The sequence below is a fragment of the Conger conger genome, chromosome 5 (genome assembly GCF_963514075.1).
Source record: "Conger conger chromosome 5, fConCon1.1, whole genome shotgun sequence".
NCBI lineage: Eukaryota > Metazoa > Chordata > Actinopteri > Anguilliformes > Congridae > Conger > Conger conger.
In genome coordinates this window covers 38,008,001-38,027,923 of record NC_083764.1, presented here as the reverse complement: position 1 = coordinate 38,027,923, position 19,923 = coordinate 38,008,001, and the positions used below count along the sequence as shown (strand labels likewise).

General features: G+C 39.3%; 1 protein-coding gene and 1 long non-coding RNA gene across 2 annotated transcripts; one reads left to right on the top strand and one right to left on the bottom strand.

Moving 5' to 3' along the window:
- The first annotated feature begins 348 nt into the window (after window positions 1–348).
- LOC133129596 (thromboxane A2 receptor-like) lies at window positions 349–9,248 on the top strand. Its single transcript, XM_061243788.1, has 4 exons — window positions 349–592; window positions 1,632–1,767; window positions 3,630–4,507; window positions 7,702–9,248. The coding sequence occupies exons 3-4, from the start codon at window positions 3,686–3,688 to the stop codon at window positions 7,999–8,001; spliced, it is 1,122 nt and encodes a 373-aa protein (XP_061099772.1). The 5' UTR covers window positions 349–592; window positions 1,632–1,767; window positions 3,630–3,685; the 3' UTR covers window positions 8,002–9,248.
- Window positions 9,249–19,161: 9,913 nt separating this feature from the next.
- Window positions 19,162–19,697, bottom strand: LOC133128333 (uncharacterized). The gene is made up of 3 exons (XR_009708744.1): window positions 19,618–19,697; window positions 19,399–19,487; window positions 19,162–19,298 (listed from the first exon to the last, which is right to left on the bottom strand). It is a non-coding gene; the product is annotated as an uncharacterized LOC133128333 (long non-coding RNA).
- Window positions 19,698–19,923: the final 226 nt, after the last annotated feature.

The following is a 19,923-nucleotide window of genomic DNA, read 5'->3' as shown; positions in this document are numbered from 1 at the left end:
GACACAAAGGGGAACCGGGAAACACATAAACAAAAGGCTAACACATAACAGATGTACTATTACTGAGACATTCACTAGAATTATGTTAATGACTTATAATAACTGACATCAAACAGGCAAATTAAATTACTATGGAATTATATTAATTTTGGGAACTAATTGTGAGGTAAGCCACAAAATTGAACTCTTTCAAAACTATTTGCTCTAGAGCCTGGTTATCAGGGGTAACATCAGAATGTAATTTGTTGGTTTCCTGTTTATATCTTGGCTATCACAGCATTCCTATCCTGCGCCAAGATATTTCACGCAAGTGGTATACTTGAAACAGTCTGCTAGAGAGGAGGCATAGGCACTGTCAGAAAATGGGTTTCTCTGGAAGAAGGGAAGGATCACCCACAATGGAAGCAGCTGGTCATGGTTGACTATGGTGTTTGGCACATTTATTAAGCCATCTGAAATCTGTTTGAATCTGTTTGCAGATAATAACATGAATGAAATCTCCACAGATATACTCAGAGAAAAGTCTGATGAAAGTGGTCAGCTCAGGGATTGTCATGGAAATAAACCACTCTGCGTTCGAAAGGATTATGTGGTAAGGCACTGTTTATTACATGGAGCATACATGTACAACAACCTTAGCTGCTGACAAACAAACAAACACACACATACCTGTACGTGATTACTTAAAAATGGCTAGTCCCACTTAAAATCTAGTCCCTTTGAGATCCATTCAAATGCAAAGAGTTTTAGTATCGCTTGTATGATAACCTGAAAATAAGAATAAGATGGCTCACAGAGATCAGGAAGTCATGGCATGATTTATGCAAAGGATATACAGACAAAGACAAAACATGACTCTTTTACATGATTTTATTTGACATATTAATTGGGCTCAAACATTGATATGGGGGACGATGTATAAAAAAGTACTGTAATTACTACATGATGAAGCCAAAATGTATACAAATACCCTGTTATAAAAGCTCTGAGTCTGCTTTGACCACATATGAACTGTCTGATTATAAAATGGAGAAAAAAAAGAAAGGTGACCCTTTCAAGGGTAGCGTATGTACTATATATGAATTTGTAAATGGTGTGCTGGGCACTGATGGTAGAACTCCTGTTTTAAATTCTTTCATTCACAGTAATGTTTAAATTGTCTTTTTTTCACAACTTAATTCGAAAAATGCTTTCCCAGAAGTGTCAACACCTGTCCCACAGAAACATAAAGTACTTAAAATATACATTTTCATCTACTTAAAATATATTTCAATGTGTATTTCAATGAGTCCAACTGTTTGGGTGTCAGAGACAATCACGTACATAGCCACCAAATAGTTATTTATTCATAGCCCAAGGTTCATGCTAAATACAAGTAGCTCCTAGATACAAAAAAATGGCATACTCAGTGAACTTGAACACAAAAATATTCTAAGAGCACTAAAAAATGTTTACAGTTTTCACTTCATGGGTAGTGCACCCAGTGACCGCATCCATGGTCATTTCTCTGGAAGCTGTTCTCTTTATGCCCATATTGTGTGTGAGTGATTTTTACATCATTGGTGAAGCCCACAGACTGCTTGCAACTGTTGCCTTCTTAACATCGAGTGATTTTTGTCTCATTACGTCAGTGGAGGAAATACTCACAGCAACAGCTGGATCACATATTTAAATAAAGGAAAGCATCTGCAGCAGTTGTTTTAGAGGACCCAGAACGAACTGCTCTCTTTCACATGGAGCTAAAGATGGAGACTCAATATACATAAGGTAGCCTTTATTTCATATTTTACCAATCACTACATCTCTTACTTGTACTTTTACTTATTTGTCTAAGTATATACATATGCTTCATATTGATTCTGTGCTCATCTATGTATGCATGTACCTTACAGCTAGCTCTGAAATATACTGGATGAGAAATTTTGAAATTTTATGTTACAGAGAATAAAATTAGTTCTTCGTTTTTTTAACTACATTTTTTACATATTTATTCAGAAATAGCTGGAATGTTTTTTGTTGCAAAGGAGCAGTAGGTATAAACTTTTCTGAAAGTTTAAAACGGTTTTTCATTTGATTGAATATAAGGTACATAGACTTAAATACGATTTATTTTAGAGGGATAATGTTGACAGATCCTCAGAATTTCCTCTATTGCTTAACAAGGATCTCAAAGTGTATCACTCAAATGTTTCAAAATAATACTTTGCTGGAGGTCCAGTGTGATTTACAGTATGGTACCTACTTTATCAATGCAGAAGTATGGCACAGCATATCTAGAAAAGATGAATACTACGAGACTATATTTTGTGCATGCGATTTATTCAGCTTCCTGTTTATAGAATGAATTTGATATCATTTCTAAGCTTACCCCAAGAACCGTTTCTTGTTCAAGGGGTCCTGTGGAAGTGGCCACGTTGTAATCTCTATTACTGCTGTGACCTCAAGTATGCATACTGTATGGTCTCAGAAGTGATTGCACTATATTAACGACACACAATTTATTAAAAATGTTCCCATTTAATAAGGATAGGGATTGTACGCTTCTGCAGTGACAGGATGTGATTATTTTGTCTTTTTGTATTTTTGTATAAACAGAAAATGCTGGGAGAGATCAGAGTGTCTGTGCATGGATCTCTGTCAACAAGCTGTATTTTTAACCATTCTTTTATTCTGTTCAGCAAGATAATCCCTGATCAGTGCTGTGGACACTTTCAAAGAGCAGTTGTGAGTCAGGTATAATCACAGTCCACATTATATGTCAGCCAGTGGCGTCTCTACATTAGGGGCCGGTGGGGCCCGGCCCCACCACTATTTGGTAGTATTGCATTCTTATCTCTCATTGACTTTCTTATCTCTGAAGCACAGCAGTTCAATGAACAAAATTTGTTTTCAATCGCTCAACTTTTGCTAGATATTATCCAGAATTTCTCAAAGTAAGATGCACTCAAAGTAAGAACAATAGTTTGTGCAATCTGTACTGTTGCGTATGCCGCTTGATGCTGGAAATGATCTGTCAGTGGGTCCGCCCCACAGCCCATAGCCCTGACAGTACTGCAGGGGGAACCCCTTCTGTGCATGTCATGTTGGCCATAATATAAACAGGTACCAGCAAACTTACACTGATAATTATGCCAGCTCCCCTGATTACCTTCATGTGTGATCAAAAACAAAATTGGCAATGATCCAGCCAAATAGGTAACCACTTTTTTATTTCACGTTTGAACGTCATTTATTTCAAATGCTAGGCCTATCTGCACTCCCTGGGTAGGCTACTTTTTTGTAGCCTGATTTTGCAAGTTCTATTTGCCTGGTTTGCAATGGTGTTTCAACTTCAGTGCGTTCACAGAGAAAGGGTGGGATAAACAGTGTTGTGGTTTGAGCATGTTTGTTGCTGCAATTCCTCTCTTGATCGTTAGAAGTCCGAAATTACCTATTGTACCTTTAAAGGTGTTAAAAGTGTTAAATTCCATGATTGCAAGGTCAGCCGAAGCATAGTATGTTTACATTGCATGAATAATTTCATCCCTGGGGGTTAATATTTTCAACAATATTTAAGAAATTATGAAGATCTGTCAGAATTATTTGCATAAAATGTTTTTAATGCTTTGTAATGTATGCATCTTTTCTAGGGTGGCAATGATGGAGAATTGTGGTGACTGGACGGAGTAGATTCTTAATTCTCCAGATGACAGAAAAACCATCTTCTATCATAATGGTTTGGTCAGCTTCTGCAAAAAACGAGACTCCGATATGCTTCTCCAAAAACAGCCCTCCCTTCAATTACAACCACACCGTTGCCTCCACCTATTACTCTGCCGTGTTTACTGGACTGGGCCTCAGCTCCAACCTGTTTGCCTTCGTAGTTCTGGTCAAGGCCTTCCACAGGTCCCAGAGTCCCTCACATACGTCCTTCCTCATCTTCTTGTCGAGTTTGGTGGTAACCGACTTCATGGGACTACTCGTGACAGGATCGATTGTTCTCTCTTTTCGCACCACGCACTTCGATTGGCATGACCTGGATCCCCAATGCCACTTCTGCAACTTCATGGGCGTGTCCATGGTCTTCTACGGCTTGTGCCCACTGCTCCTTGGAGCCGCCATGGCCATGGAGCGTTTTGCGGGCATCCACAGGCCCTTTGCCCTCTCCGCTAACATGTCGAAGAGCAGGGCCCTGTCCACCGTGCTGGCTGTGTGGGTTTTCGCCGGTTGCGTCGGCCTGTTGCCTTTGACAGGGCTAGGCAGCTACCACTTGCAGCAGCCTGGGTCATGGTGCTTTTTCAACATCAGCTCCCAGCCACTGGACATGACCTTCTGCCTGGTATTCTGCCTGGTTGGGCTGCTGTCGCTCGCCGCGTCCTTCCTGTTGAACACAGTGAGCGTGGTGACCCTGCTGCGGATATGCTGTGGCCAGGGAGACATGCAGCGACAGCGGAACCTGGAGTTGGAGATGATGGGGCAGCTTGTCTTGATCATGATCATCGCCTCTATCTGCTGGTGCCCTCTGCTGGTGAGGGCGTCCTGTGCTTCAATGGTTCCCAAACTCGGTCCTGGTATACCCATTACATTACATTACATTACATTATTGGTATTTGGCAGATGCTCTTATCCAGAAAGACATACAGTTGATGAGACTAAGCAGGAGACATGGAGACATCCTCCCCTGGAGCACTGCAGGGTTGAGGGCCTTGCTCAAGGGCCCAACGGCTGTGCGGATCTTATTGTGGCTACACTGGGATTAGAACCACCAACCCTGCGTGTCGCAGTCATTTACCTTAACCACTACGCTACAGGCCTACCCCTGTGCACACTGGTTGTAATTCCAACCACAATTGCAATACAATAACTTTAACAAGCTGTTAATTTTGATTAATTAGGTGCTTTTCACGTTTAGAGGGATTATTTACCTTAAACCACATTATGCCCGAAATATTCTACTTGTGGACAATTACAATAAAATGAATAAAAGGCTGAGGTTAATATGCTCCTAACTAGGTAATGTTACACATACATTGATTTGTATTTTTTCCTTGAAATATATCAGCACAATTCCTTGTTATTACTTGCTTTGCCTTTGAATTCTTCATTATCTTCCAGATGATTAGTTTTTCACCAATTAGGAGCCTATTGGTTCATTATTAAATATCTGCTACTAAATATGGAATACATATATAATCTTACCATTGGTTTTATGTGAAGAGATGTCCCTTTCAGGATTCAGTGGTCAAGATACTTGAGTTTAAGAATAAACTTGGGTGTGAGTTTAAGAATAAACCTTCAGGCATAATAATTGTAAATATCTTGAATCAAGTTATGTTCTAGGTACTAGAAAGCGTAGCCTAATTCCGCTGCAGAAATAAACTGGGACAATTCTTGAGATTGTAGATTTATTTGTTATGAGTGGTATGATAATCTAAATGAGTAATAACTAACACTAACACTATTAGCACTTTTTGTCCTTGGCATTTTTTGCGGAATCTGTGTTATTTGTTGATATTCATGTTTCATGTTCTAACTTCTTCGTATCCGTCCATTATTCATACACCATATAACTAGTATATCTTTGGATATATAGTGGCTTCAGAAAGTATTCACAACCCTTCACTTTTTGCACACTTTATTGTGTTGTAGATTTAATTTAAAATAGATAAAATTGCAATTTAGCCCATCAATCTACACTAAACCCATAATGACAAAGTGAAAGTGTTTTGCATTTTTGCTCATTTATTAAAAATCAAAAACTGAAATCTATGATTTATGTAAGTATTCAGACCCTTAATTCAGTACTGTGTAGAAGCCCATTTGGCAGCAATTGCCACTTCCAGTCTTCTTGGGCAAGTCTCTAGAAGCTTTGCACACCTGGATATCCCATTCTTCTAAGCAGATCCTCTTAAGCTCCTTCAGATTGGATGGGAAGTGTGTGAGGGAGCAGGGATGGAGAACCAGACGCAACCGAAAAGGGAATCTTCAAGTTACCCACAGAATGTGTGATAACCACTAATATAATCTAGGGTTCTCCCCAATATAATCAAGGGGATCCACTAGAAAGGGGGAAATGGAAAACAGGACAGAAACTCCCTGGGGCCAACTAAAATAGTACCGAAAAGGTACAAGAGTCTATTTTGACTTAATAGAAGAAAATAATAAAGAACCTGATACGGTTACCCGAATATGGGGTAACATGCCTTTAATTCTCTAAAGAAAAACCAGCCTTGAAGGCTCTACCTGGCTCAGTGTCTGGAACACAATGTAATACTCAAGCACAGAGTGGTGGGACAATGAGTCTTAAATAGGGTAGAGCCAACCTGCCCATAACAGATAATTGGTTGGTAATTAGACTGCACCTGGAAACCAATTAACTAAGGCAGCAATCTGCATGCATGAGCTAGAAAAAAACAATACTGCCTGGAAAATGCCGAAGTGTACGTGAACTGCCATCTTCAGGTCTTTCCACAGATGCTCTATGGGCTTTAAGTCTGGCTGGGCCACTTTAAGGACAGTCAGAGACTTGAAGCCACACCAGCCTTGTCTTGGCTGTATGCTTCGGGTCATTTGCCAGACATAGTGCTTGGACTCCTGCCCAAAGAGTTCAATGTTTGTCTCATCAGACCAGAGAATCTTATTCCTCAAGCTCCTTTAAATGTCATTTGGCAAACTCCAAGCGGGCTGTGATATGATTACTCAGTTTTTGTTAGTTTAACAAATGGCTCCAAACTTCTTCCATTTCACAATGATTGAGGCCACTGTTCTCCTGGGAACACTCAACACTTTAGAAATGCTTTTATACCTTGCCCTGATCTATGCATCGCAATACTTCCTTGGACTTCATGGCTTGGTTTTTGTCCTGAAATGCAGTGTGAATTATGGGACCTTATATGCACAGGTGTGTGTCTTTCTAAACTATGTCCACTCAATTCAAATTACCACATCTAGACTCCAATCAAGTTCTACACACATCTCAAGAATAATATATTTTTTTAAAACAGGACACACCTGGCAATACCTTGTAATAAATTAGCAAAAAGTCTAAAGACGTGTTTTGCATTTGTCATTATGGGCTACGAATACAATTTGCTTAGTAAAACCACCTAATATTTACACCACAAAGATGTAAACAGTAAAGACATAACATGAATCATTAGTACAACAACAGCAGAAGCTTGAATTTGACAGGAGAGAGTCATCTGTCAAAAATCAAAAGGGAATAGCAGTTTTCAGATACAGAATAGCACACTTTACAGCTGGGCAGAGGCTCTAATCAGCACAAATACTGAAAAATACTAAAATTTACAGACTGAAAAAAATGATCTTCTCTCCATCTCTAAATAGGCATGTCATAAATGGCACGATAGTTCCTACTGTCAACTCAGAAATGAGTATTTACCACGCTTTGCTGTCTTTGGAGTAATCCAATGCTGTGTCTCAATAAAATGTGCATTTTGATTGACACCATGGGTTGCATCTAACTGGTCAAGCAGCAATAAACACGGAAGATGGTTTAATTGAATTGCCATTGCCTGGAAACTGTCTAAACATATTTGCTTGAATCAAAGAGTGTGTACTGTAGATGTTTAGTTTAGTCTTCAAAAGTAATTTCCAGTGTGTGAGTGGTGAAGCTCAAAATATTAACAAAAATAATTTTGCGGGCCAGTGTGTAAATGCGGACAGACCCAGCTGATCACATTTTCATGGGCCTCTCTCCAGGTGTCTATTGCACAGACAGTGCTATCGGGGAAGCATCTCCAGATTGTTGACCTGCTGTTGTGGATTCGCTTTGCCACCTGTAACCAGATCCTGGACCCCTGGGTCTACATCCTGTTCCGCTGTTCCATCTTCAAGTGCATATTCCCGGTAGGGAAGGAAAGACCCCGTGGGTCCATGAGAAGCCTGTACCCAACCTCCATGGCCTCCCGAAGGAGACGTGCACAGGACTCTGCAGTGGAGGCTGTCCGTGGAGAAGGAGCTCCATGTTTGGCGGACCAGCCCACTCCTCAAACCTGCTGACTTCTCCTATCATATCCAAACCACCTGGTCGGTTTATCTGTTTGTTTGTGTTGTAATTATTTATATTATTAATTTGATGGTGGTTACTGCCAAGCGTGCAATAAAATTGAGGTTCTGTAATTTCAGTTGAAATATTTTGTCGTCCAGACAGCCAGGAATCTGTGACTCACTCGGTCTGTGTATACCATCTGCATTGACTTTCTGTGGAATATTTAGCTTAACATGCCTTGGTCCAGAGGCATAGCACTGTGCATCTGAGCCAGTCTATGTATGGTCAAGCTATGCTCCTGTTGCAGAGATGGTGACTGATGAAATGGCTGACTGCAAAGCTGAGGTGGTCTCGCTGATCAACTTGCTCATATGTTCATAGCAATGGCGTGGCTAAACTGAGCTGACCAATTGGTTTTGAAGATGGAAAAAATGACTCTTTATTGCCAATGAATTATAATGAGCACAACTGCATTTAAACAATTTCTTCTTTGCACAAAATGAGAATGTTGGGCCCCCAATTCTGCATTCTATTTATCTATCAATATCTGCCAAAAGGACCAAATGGAACCCTTTATTTTTAATTCAGAGTTTTTATTGAGGGTTATATTGATATATGACAGGATCTTGTGCTCAGTGATATTAACATTCTGAATTGTTTTATTATTTCAAATTGATGATAAATGAATATTCATATTGCTTGTGTTCATTGGACACTTTCAAACAACATAGTTAACAAAGTGACAAAGCAATAGTTAACCTTGTTTTCTGGTGTTTATAAACAAACACCATCCTAACACCATTTCTCTTGCCTCAAGTCTCATAGTCAAATGTGCTTCTCTCCTTAATGCTAAGACCAGCTCCATACTCAACATTGGCTGACCAGTTCAAGCTATGTTTTGGTACTGGTAGCTGGTATTTCAAGCTGGTCATAGCTGGGCTTTAGACCAGGGGCTTTACTCCTATTTGCTGTAGTTGTATGCTTATCCCAAGGTGACGTATCATTAGATTAACCTTGACATACAGTATTTCAATTATGGCTTTAGGTTTCCAGGACGTTTTCGATCTCGACAATTTACTTTCTATATTCCACCTTTATGAAGATTAGCACATGTGTTTCCGTGTGTTTTTTTCTTTGAGTTGTGACTGGCGATTGGTTTTCGTGAAGCCAAGACGATACCATCCCTATATTTTGGCCATGCATCTAAATAGATGCCGGCTCTCTCTCTGAACTAAACATACTTGCCACAGCGTGTTTGGGCTTCGGGGGAGGGGCCGAGCATACCACTGCAAAGGAAAGGGGTGCACTGGATTTACAACACAAGACAAAATAATTGTGGGAAGCCGAAATCATAATTGAAAATAAAATTTGATGAATCACCCTGCCCCAGTTATTGTTTCAAATTAATATTGTACAGATAAAAAATGAATTATAAGTGGATATGCGGAGCCGTCAGTTTATTAGATACTCGTATACACTTGCATATAATGAATGACACGGAGAGCAGATATCAGGCTAACGTGTAGTTTACTCCAGCCTCATGTCCAGTGTTCATGCGCAGCAGTGTTATACATTGATCATGTAGCGTTCACATGTACTATCACGTGACAATCGATTCAATGGTAGTGTAAATGCTGTAAGACTCTATAAATTTTTTACCCTCATTTCCAAATATAGCAAAAGTAATTTCAGAGTTCTCCTTTGCACTAGCATAAAGAGTTAACATAATTAATATGATGATAAATCTTTCCCCTAAAGCTAATTAAGACATTTCTCATTCACAAAATGGTGAATTCCCTGTAATTCTCTTGGCCCGGATTTATTATTAGGGTTATGAATTTTTCATGACTTCTTTTTTTAAACATGTAATTCTCCCATCCAACACCACGTCCTGAAGCCATTTGTTAAGGAATCAACGCACTGTAGTACCTTAATAATCTGAATCATTCAACAACCACACGGTGTCCAGTGTTATCCAAAAAGGGCGTGTGGATGTGTGCGGATGTGAGCAGTTGTTCTAGTGCTGGGCTAGAACATCGCTAACAAAACAACCAATCGCTCTTGTTTAGTTGAGTCAGATCTATTAGGGCTCAGCCTAAACAAAAGCTGCACCCATACTGGACCTCTTTAGTTCGAATGGAAAATCCCAGGATTAGACACATTGTAAAAACAAGCTGCTCTGCTTGTCCAGAATAATTAGTCATGGTCCTGAGGCTGTACACCACAAATTGCTGCAAAAAAGAGTGAGCTCTTGAGGACTGAAATGCAGGCTAAATGTTTCCTTGGTGACTCGTCTCCATAATCATTGTCATCCCTTTTGACTAATACTGAACTGTTTGGCATTGCAATGCATCACATCTTCCCTGTTTTTCTTTAAAAAAAAAGATGTACCCAAGTTTGTTTTTAATTACATTCCACCAATAATTGCAGTAAGCAGTATTATAATAATTTTTTCTAACACAATTACCCTTTATCTGTAAGGGGCACGTTTTTTGAGTAAACTGATCACATGAATTGTGGTTAAACTTTACCATTCCAATCCCACTTAATAGATATTTCTGGTCGTCCCTATAATATTTTATAGGGACATAAATATTATTGTGAGACTGCTTTCTCATTCCACCAAGCAGATGGTTTGCATTCCTGAAATATTTTCCCCTCATACATACTGTAATACTATACACAATATACTAAAATACAGAGCTATCTTTTATTGACTTCCATATTTCCCAAGAGGTATTTACAAAGAGTTTGATTCCATCTTTAGATTTGCACCCTTTCCCAACAATTACTTGCTTGAACATGAAAAATGCAAATATTTGTATTTGTGTCATGCCTGCCGAATCCCTGGGTCCCCCTTTCTCCTTGTGTCGTGTATTGAATTTAATTCACTTGTCTGTTTTTTCCACGTTCCACTGTTTTTTCCACATTGGCTACGGATTGTGTTCTACTTCCGGTCCTGGTTTTCCATCTGACACTGTCTCTTCACTTGCCTTGTTACCCTGCCACACTTCCTGATCAGTTTCACCCACTTTGTTATCACCTCATTTATCCATTAGCACTGATTTCATTTGCCCCGCAGTTCTCACCACCTTCCTCACTCCCTTTCAATCATTCAATTAGTACTGGCACATACAGAGCATTCACTTCCACATAGTTGGTCATGAGTTAGATTCCCTACACCTGTCCTTTTCAATATTTAGTCCCAGCTCATCCTCCCTTCCCTGCCAGACCGTTGAAGTTTCCTCTTCTAAGTCAAGTGCCTTTTCATGTCTGTCAGTTCGTGTGAGCTATACAGTTTGTCTCTGTACCGAGCCTTGTCTCCCGCTTGTCCTGCTGTATCCTGCCAGTTTGCCTGCCTGCTCACCCTCCTGTTCCCTGCCATCTTCACTGATTCCTGCCTGTTCCCTGGTTTGGGGATTCTGATCTCCAGTCCACTCAGTTCTTCCTCTAATAAATGCCTCCAGTGAGGAATGCTTAACCTGACTGTGGTCTGCGTCTGCATTTAGGTCCTTAGTAACCCGTTGTAACCATTTGTATCTTGTTAAAATTGAGGGCCCATGTGCATGTAATTATGGTACTTATGGAACAAATTACTAAAACATTTTTTTTAAATTAGCTTTTGTTTTTTTGTAATAGTTTTATTTTAAAAAGAGGCAAGCGAAAAGCGCAATAAACTGAATTGCTGTGTAATTGATGCCTTGCTGTAGCTAATTAGGTAACTGGACTGAAAAGTCCAACAATCCGAAACTCAAAAATCCAGTGCAATTCTGGCTCTCCAGATTGAAATTTCAAACCTGTATAGCTCCTAAGAATATAGTCCTCAAATTTTAGACAGTTTTTGAACAGTTAACATAGGCTTATCCTCTCTTTTTCACTGTTTCACCCAAGGCCACCACCATACAGTAAGTATGGCCAGCATAGCCTTCACAATACTACTTTTCATTTAAGTATGGCTTGACCATATTGCTTTTTGTTTTTGTCATTGGTAAGTTATGTAAATGACTGATCGTTCAACTTATAGTATCCCTCATCCTTGCCCACTCTCCTGCGTCGTCACTGACTAGTGAAGGGGTGGGCGCCAACTGTGCAAAGAACACAGTGTGTAGTTATAGAGGTGTGAAGAACACAGTGTGTGGAGAACTCACTGAGAATGCAGGCATCTGCTGTCTCTTGCGCATGTTGGGGGTGCATTGAAAAGCAGTGAGTTTGCAGACTGCTGGTTTTTTGTTACATTAAAGGATATAGAGCTACTTTAAAAATAAGTAACAACCTTTAAAAATGATGTAATGCCCTTCAATTTTGGAAGACTTGTAAATACTAAGTGTGGGGGGAAGTGCAATTTCCTAAGAATAGAAAAGAATGGGGGGGGGGCTCTGCCATACTACTTTTAGACAGGTGGTGGCACCCCTGGATAGCTAGAAGGGTGCATTTCTCCCTAAGCTTCCATCCACAATATCCTTCTGCTCTGGGTACAACTCATCCTGTAGGCTTATAGCCTCATCTCACCATTGGTGGTGTGACATATTAGCTATGTAGTGCAAGATTAAGTGTGGCTAAGCCAGTAAAGGTAAAGTGACTACAATTAGAACAATACCAGTGAGTGCTGTCATCTTCACACATATGACCTGTGTAGAAATGGCAGTTCCAGCTCATCCATAGCGCTTGGTTGTTTGCAACCAAGTTGTGTAATAAATTAAGCGTGAATGCAGTGTGAATTTCATGCATGTATGAATATATTAATTTTGTAGGCAGCATGAATTTTGTCATTTTAATGTATCAGCAGTGATTGTCATTGTCATAGAAACTTAGTTTATAACAGAATATTGTGAAGTGGATGTTGCTGGGCTCTACTCTAAGCAATATGTCAACATTAATTATCGAATACGAAGAGTCCTCAGACATTTCCAAGTCATCATTAAATACATCACATTGATTATTTGTAAGCTGTACCTTCCTCATGTATTCATCCCAAGATATTACTCATCCCAGAAATAACATCTGAATGTTCTTCTTTTTTCTTTCATTTTAAAGATCTTGTCACCACAAATGGGGCTGAGTGTGTACAGTTCTACCCTAATTTGTAGTTTTTAATTAGCTATTTGCAAACACAGCCACATTCATGGAGGGTGATTAATGACATAGGCTACTTCATTACGCACTCGTTTAATGTGTGCATGTCTCCATGCCGAATGAGCGTGTCCTCGTTCCGTGCGTGCAGGTTCCATGAGCAAACCCGCATTTCCACTGCAGCGTCTTCACTTCATGGCCGATCACCTTCATCAAGGAGGTCTTCTTCTGAATGAGCATCTTAATAAAGGCATTAATCTGGCCTCATAGCATTCATGCTTGGTCCCTCTCTGCTGATGTCTCAGGAGTGTTCACCTGCTGTTCTCCTTTGATGTACTTTCCTGCTGCAGGCCACATACAGTGGAGTCGGAGGAAGACCTTTCAAATGCAGCTTTGCAGTTGACCCATGGAGGTTGCTAAAGAGCAATGAAACGCTGAACGCAAACCCGATTCAGCTACCAGCCATGGTCAGCTCTGACATTGTCCGGATTCAATCCAAGGCCACAGGTCTCACCCATGCCCCACAGTGTAGTGCTTAAGCCAAATGAGCCACATAGCAGCCCCATCGAGCCATGTATTTTATTTTAGATGCCATCTGTTTTTCATATTTCATGGTAAAAGACAATCATCTGAATCATCTGTAAATATGTAGCAAATATGGAGATTTGTGAAAGTGATACCACACCAATAATATTTTATGACTTTTATTAACAATTGTCAGAATGCAACATGCCTTGTACATCCAGATCTTTGACAAAAAAGTGTATAATTACTTCATATATGAAATTAACAACACTATTCCTATACAGCTCTCAGCAATCTTCTGTACCAGGTCCAGACCATATGGTAATTTGATTGAACACTCAACTTTCTGACTGACAGTATATAAAAATTGACCACAAGATATTTAAGGCGGCACGGATGGTGTTTTCCAGTTTCTTATAATATATAAATATGTTATGAATATCTTCCATCCATCCATTATCTTACCCCGCTTATCCTGAACAGGGTTGATGGGGGGCTGGAGCCTATCCCAGCATACATTGGGCGAAAGGCAGGAATACACCCTGGACAGGTCGCCTGTCCATCGCAGGGCACACACACCATTCACTCAGACACTCATACCCACGGGCAATTTAGACTGTGGGAGGAAACCGGAGTGGACATGCAAACTCCACACAGAGAGGCCCCGGCCGACCGGGATTCGAACCCAGGACCTCCTTGCTGTGAGGCGGCAGTGCTACCCACTGCACCATGGTAGGTAATTGGTAAGATAAAATACATGAGATAAAACAAATAACCATTCTATTTTTTAAGAACTCTGTGTGAATCGTGACATAATGTAAGCATTACCATGGGCTGTAATATAAGATGATGGTAAATAACAAGATATGGGCCTGTTACATGGACACTGATTAGACTTAATCCTGGACTAAATGCAGTTTTGTAGGATAATCCACAATTAAATTAGTCTAGGACTAGGCTTCATCTGCATCTGCGACTCAAGAATAATAATTATAACTTCATTTGTAAACAAAGTTACAAAATGTTGAAATTTAAATCATGTTGCAGTATTGGTTTATTAATATACTCATACTTTTTAATTTTTAAATGAAAGGTAACTGTTAAGCATTTACTTTAATCATTTAAAAAAATGAAATGAAGCTAGATATTGTTTATGCAAGAAATCGGGAGCTATGATTTTGGGACTACATCTACATTATGCTATAGGAAAACCTTGAATCCTAAGGAATGCCATTGCACTAGTGCATAGTAAAATTAGAAGTCATTTCAAAACCGCATGCAACTACAGTACATGCCAAACTTGGGTTCTACGGTAATGTTAACATCAATTACAAACAAGCTCTCTCAAAAATACAATTCATATTTGTATGCCAATGGAATGCCAAACATTGTCCACGCAACTAGTACATAACGTCACCTAACAAGACATCCAAAATCACTTGCTGTCCTGCTTGCATATCGATCTTAAAGACCATACTGAAAGGTTTTTTAAAATAGTGCAACCCTTGTTCAGGCTCCAGATCAAAATCCCATTACATGGCTGTTTTACTGAAAACACAGCTGCTTGTGTGAACTACGTTGACAATTAAAATGTACAGGGCTTTTCAAGCCAAACTGAAGAAGTTTGTTAACGTTACTGTACCTTACACTCGTGGTTCTCTAAGCTTGCATAACTTTTCAAGATCAATCATTTGAAATGCAAGCCAACATCGCTACAACTTGGCAATCAACAAAATAAGAAAATATGTGCTTTTGTTATGCTGATTAACGTTACACAAACATCATACTGAGTCTGAAACGTGTCATTTGGCCAACACAATAATTGAGCTAAGTTATGTTAACACAACAGTGAACAGCGGTGGGATCAGCTCCAGTGCTGGTAAACTGACTTACGTTTCCGTATGAGTTTTCAAATGTGTTGAAATTTGAAATTATTCTGCATCTTTTAATTTTCCACATTTTGCTAGTTGCAATAATTTTCTTTGCTCGATGAGCTTGAGTTATCTAACCTCAAAGGCCACAACTTGCGGAACTGTAATCTTAGCAAGCTGTGCTGCAGGAAATACAGTGTAGGTTGTTGCTATAGTTGCTAATAAAATGGTGTGGTGCGTAAAACGACGTTGGGTGTGTTTTAACTAACGAATGTCTTGCATATAGAAAATTTTAAAAGAATCCTTGGATTGTGATTATTCACTTCGTCATTTTCATGATTCCATTTAGCAATTCAATTGTTCATGATAATATATTTAGTAACTCAACTGATGATCCTGGCATATCAGGTGTTCTATTTGCAGATCTATCTGACCACCTCCCAGTGTTCCATCTAGCACAGATTACTCCTCCCAAAAACTGCAAACAAGTGGCAGTATTTAGAAACTTCAGTCAGTCCAATATTAAAAGATTCATTTTGTCATTGAATGAAAGTCCATGGCATTCAGTGGAGATGGAGGGAGATGCCCAGAAAGCATATGATATATTTTTCCAATTATTTTTCAAACTTTTTGATATTGCATTCCCTTACCAGGAAACAAAAAGGTGTCAAAGAAAACCTAAATCATGGCTCACAAAAGGGCTAAAGAAATCCATAAGAAAAAAACACAACCTTTATAAAGCATACCTTACCATCCCATCTCCTTTGAATCTCAGGTTGTATTCCTCTTATAGGAATAAACTTAATCATCTCCTACGAATTGCCAAGCGACATCATTATGAAACTAAACTTACAGAGTCTAGTAACAATATGAAAACAACATGGTCAATTATTAAAGAGATTATGAATAAGACTCCTTCCAATGCAATATTGTGTCAAGAATTTCAAGATAGACAGGGAAATAAGTCAAGAACTGATACTGTAAAAATTGCTGATGGATTTAATGATTTTTTTGTCAATATTGGACCTCTACTGGCTGATTGTATACCTCATAACTCTATGTCATTCCCTGACATACAGACACCTAAACAATTCAAGTTCAGCTAGAGGACATTGTATCCCAGCTCAAACCTAAGGGAGCTGGTCATGATGGTCTGAAGCCTAGTCTTCTCAAACAATGCTTACCTGTAATAATGAAACCTCTTCTTCACATATTGAATTGTTCTCCTTCTACAGGCCGTTGTCCCGATCAACTCAAGTGGGCCAGAGTTATCCCAGTATATAAATCTGATGAGACGTCTAAATTCTCAAATTACAGACCAATATCTATTCTGCCTTGTCTGACCAAAGTACTCGAAAGAATTGTGTACAATAGATTAACAGCTTTTCTTAATGAACACAATCTTTTATACACTCATCAATATGGATTTAGGGAAAAACATTCTACAGCAATGGCTCTGGTACAACTAGTTGATCGATTCTCAAGGGCCTTGGATAATAATGAATTTACTATTGGCGTTTTTATTGATTTATCTAAAGCGTTCGATACCGTTGATCATGATATTCTGGCAAAGAAGCTGCAACTACATGGTATTGGGGGGACTGAGCTCAAATGGTTCTGTGACTATCTAACAAATCGCAAACAGTTTGTCTCATGGAATGGCACTGAATCTAGCTATAAGAACTTAACATGTGGTGTACCACAAGGTTCAGTACTTGGTCCGCTGCTTTTTATTATTTATGTTAATGATTTATATTTGGTTGCCAAAAATATGTTTTTTATAATTTTTGCTGATGATACTAATATGTTCTTGTCTGATAGAAATTATGAAGACCTGATTAGTAAAACTAACACTGAGCTTAGTAAAGTACATCTCTGGTTCCAAAAAAATAAATTATCACTCAACATCAAAAAAACATCGTATATGCTGGTCATACCAAAGAATAGACAAAAAACAACCCTTAATAAAGAGGTCTACATATCTAATCATTCATTAGACAGAGTGCAGTCCGCCAAGTTTTTAGGAGTCTACATTGACGAAAATCTAAATTGGAAAAAACATATACCATTTATCTGCAACAAAGTTGCCAAGAATATTGGTATCATCAGCAGGATAAGACACGTCTTACCTAGAAAAAATATTATTTCTCTGTATTACACCTTAGTTTATCCTTTTCTTTCCTATTGTAATGTAGTATGGGCAAGCACCTATAGACCAAACCTTAAACACCTTTTTACATTACATAAGCGATTTGTTAGAATAGCTACTTTTTCTGAACCACGGGCTAGCTCGAAACCTCTGTTCCAAAAACTTGCAATTATGAATGTTTATGATATAAATGTGTATCAAGTCTGCTTATTTGTTTTCCAGCAACGAATGAATCTCTTGCCTCTTAGTTTCTGTAATATATTCTTTTCCAACAACCAAGTCCACAGTTATGCCACAAGACAGTCTTCTGATCTCCATACTGCTTTCTTTAGAACTACTCTTGGTCAATTTACTTTGCGATATCAGGGCCCTTGTCTTTGGAATCAATTACCCGACTATATTAAAAAAATTGTCTATTTATCATCCTTTAAGAAGAGTCTAAAAAATTACCTCATCAGCAATGTAACAGCAACTTTGTAATAATTTGTCTTATCTGTTAAGTTGTTCAGTGCTTCCGGAGTTGTGCGGTGGGCCGTTTTCGGGCTGTGGTGAGGAGTTTGTTGGGGTGGGCCCACATCCTGTTCTCCTGGCTGTCAGGGGCGGGATGTGGGTGCGCCCTGGTGGACTCTTTGCTGCGGCCCGGGGGTGGCCTGACGCATAATTCTGGTGGGACTGGTTGTTTTACTTTATTGTTTTACTTTATTACTGCTTTTATTTTGTATTGTGTATCTTATATGTATTTTTCTTTCTTTCTTTCACTCTTTCACACTTCTTTCTTTCTCTCTCTTTATCTCTTTCTTCATTTTATATTCTGTATAAATATTGTATATTGAGTTATTGTTCTCAATTATAATTATCTTTGATTGCTTTAAATAATAGTTAATTTTGTAGTTATTTTTTCTATAATTTGTATGCAATGGTTTCTGACCATTGTGTCTCTTGGGTGAGGCACCCATATAAGCCCAGTAGGGTTTCATGTCTCACCTTGCACATTTTAAACTGTGATAATCTCTTTTTTTGTTGTCTGTCTTTGCTATTGTGCAAAAAATAAATAAATAAAAAATAAATAAATCTATGTGATTACTCTCGGGCTTGGAACTGTACTTTTCTCTAGGGTCTCCAACGCAGTTGTCCCTGGTTTATATTTGTGCATTATTGTCTGCTAAATTACTATAATGTAATGTAAAGTAGTGTGATGCTATGCTCCATAGCTGTCCCTGTGTTTATGCAATTGGGGGTCTGGAGTTGAGTTTCTAGGCTATGATATCATCAGATGTTTGTAGGCTACTGAACAAAATGCTACTCTGGATTGGCATATGGTGTGTATAAATAGTATAGCCATCCCACAAACAAAAAATGAATACCAGATAACAATGATAATTGTTTTGCAATGGATTTTAATAGGATTTCATAGGGTTTAATACATGTCTTACATCTGAAATGCATACATATTCATCAAGTAAATACAATTACATAAATCTAATCAAGAAAAATCATTACATAAATCAAACAAAGTGGTTTATTTTATTTTATTTTTTGTTTTATGGTGGGGGATGGGGAGAAAGTGCTCAGGGTCTGTTAATTTTGAAGGTTCTCACGGCGACCTGCCTGGCCTCCTCTCTTGGCCTGAATGTTCAGCTTCAGTGGCTGGTCCTCAAGCTGGCCTGTGGCTTTCCGCTTTTTCCTTTCCTCACTGAAACACACACACACAGTGAGCTTACACACAGGCAAGTGAGGACAATATCCACAGGCACACCCGTGGGAGGATAGCGCTCCACATTTGGGACACTCACACATGCCACTTTCTGTTGAAGCAGCACTTGGCATCCCATACTGTCAGCTCAGTCTTGGCCTGGGCGAGCTCCTGTGTCAACATGTCAATCTGGAGGAGAACATAGAAGCAGAACATAGGAACCAGAGCAAGATGTTTTTTCAAGATCTGTTTTTCACCCTGAATCATGCACTGCCTGTTTCGCACTGCTCCCCATCGCCCCCCCAAATCCGCACTGTACCTTGGCATGCAGTCCAGCTATGGACTGCTCAAAGTTCTTTGCATCTGCCTGCTGGTGGTTACAGTGAACTGCAGCTGCACGGTTTGCCCTGTTGCAGGCAAGCAGCTTCTCAGCCTGGCCATCTGACACTGTTATGAGAGAAGGGGGAGAGGGAGAAAGGGGGAGGACGAGAGGGAGACTGGCTGTAAGGGTTTTCTGAGTAGTCTCCTTCAGAAGCTCCACTCCTGTTGCCTGTTTCTTCTCCATCTCGTTTTGAAGCTCCTCCTGATTTAGCTCTTTTCGCATTGCTTCTTTTTCCTTCTTAAT

What these genes read in the sequence shown, in the direction of transcription:
- LOC133129596 (XM_061243788.1), top strand. Translation starts at nt 3,686, where the DNA reads ATGACAGAAAAACCATCTTCTATCATAATGGTTTGGTCAGCTTCTGCA. An exon ending in TCTGCTGGTGCCCTCTGCTG is followed by an intron (nt 4,508 to 7,701) that starts GTGAGGGCGTCC and finishes GCCTCTCTCCAG; the next exon opens with GTGTCTATTGCACAGACAGT.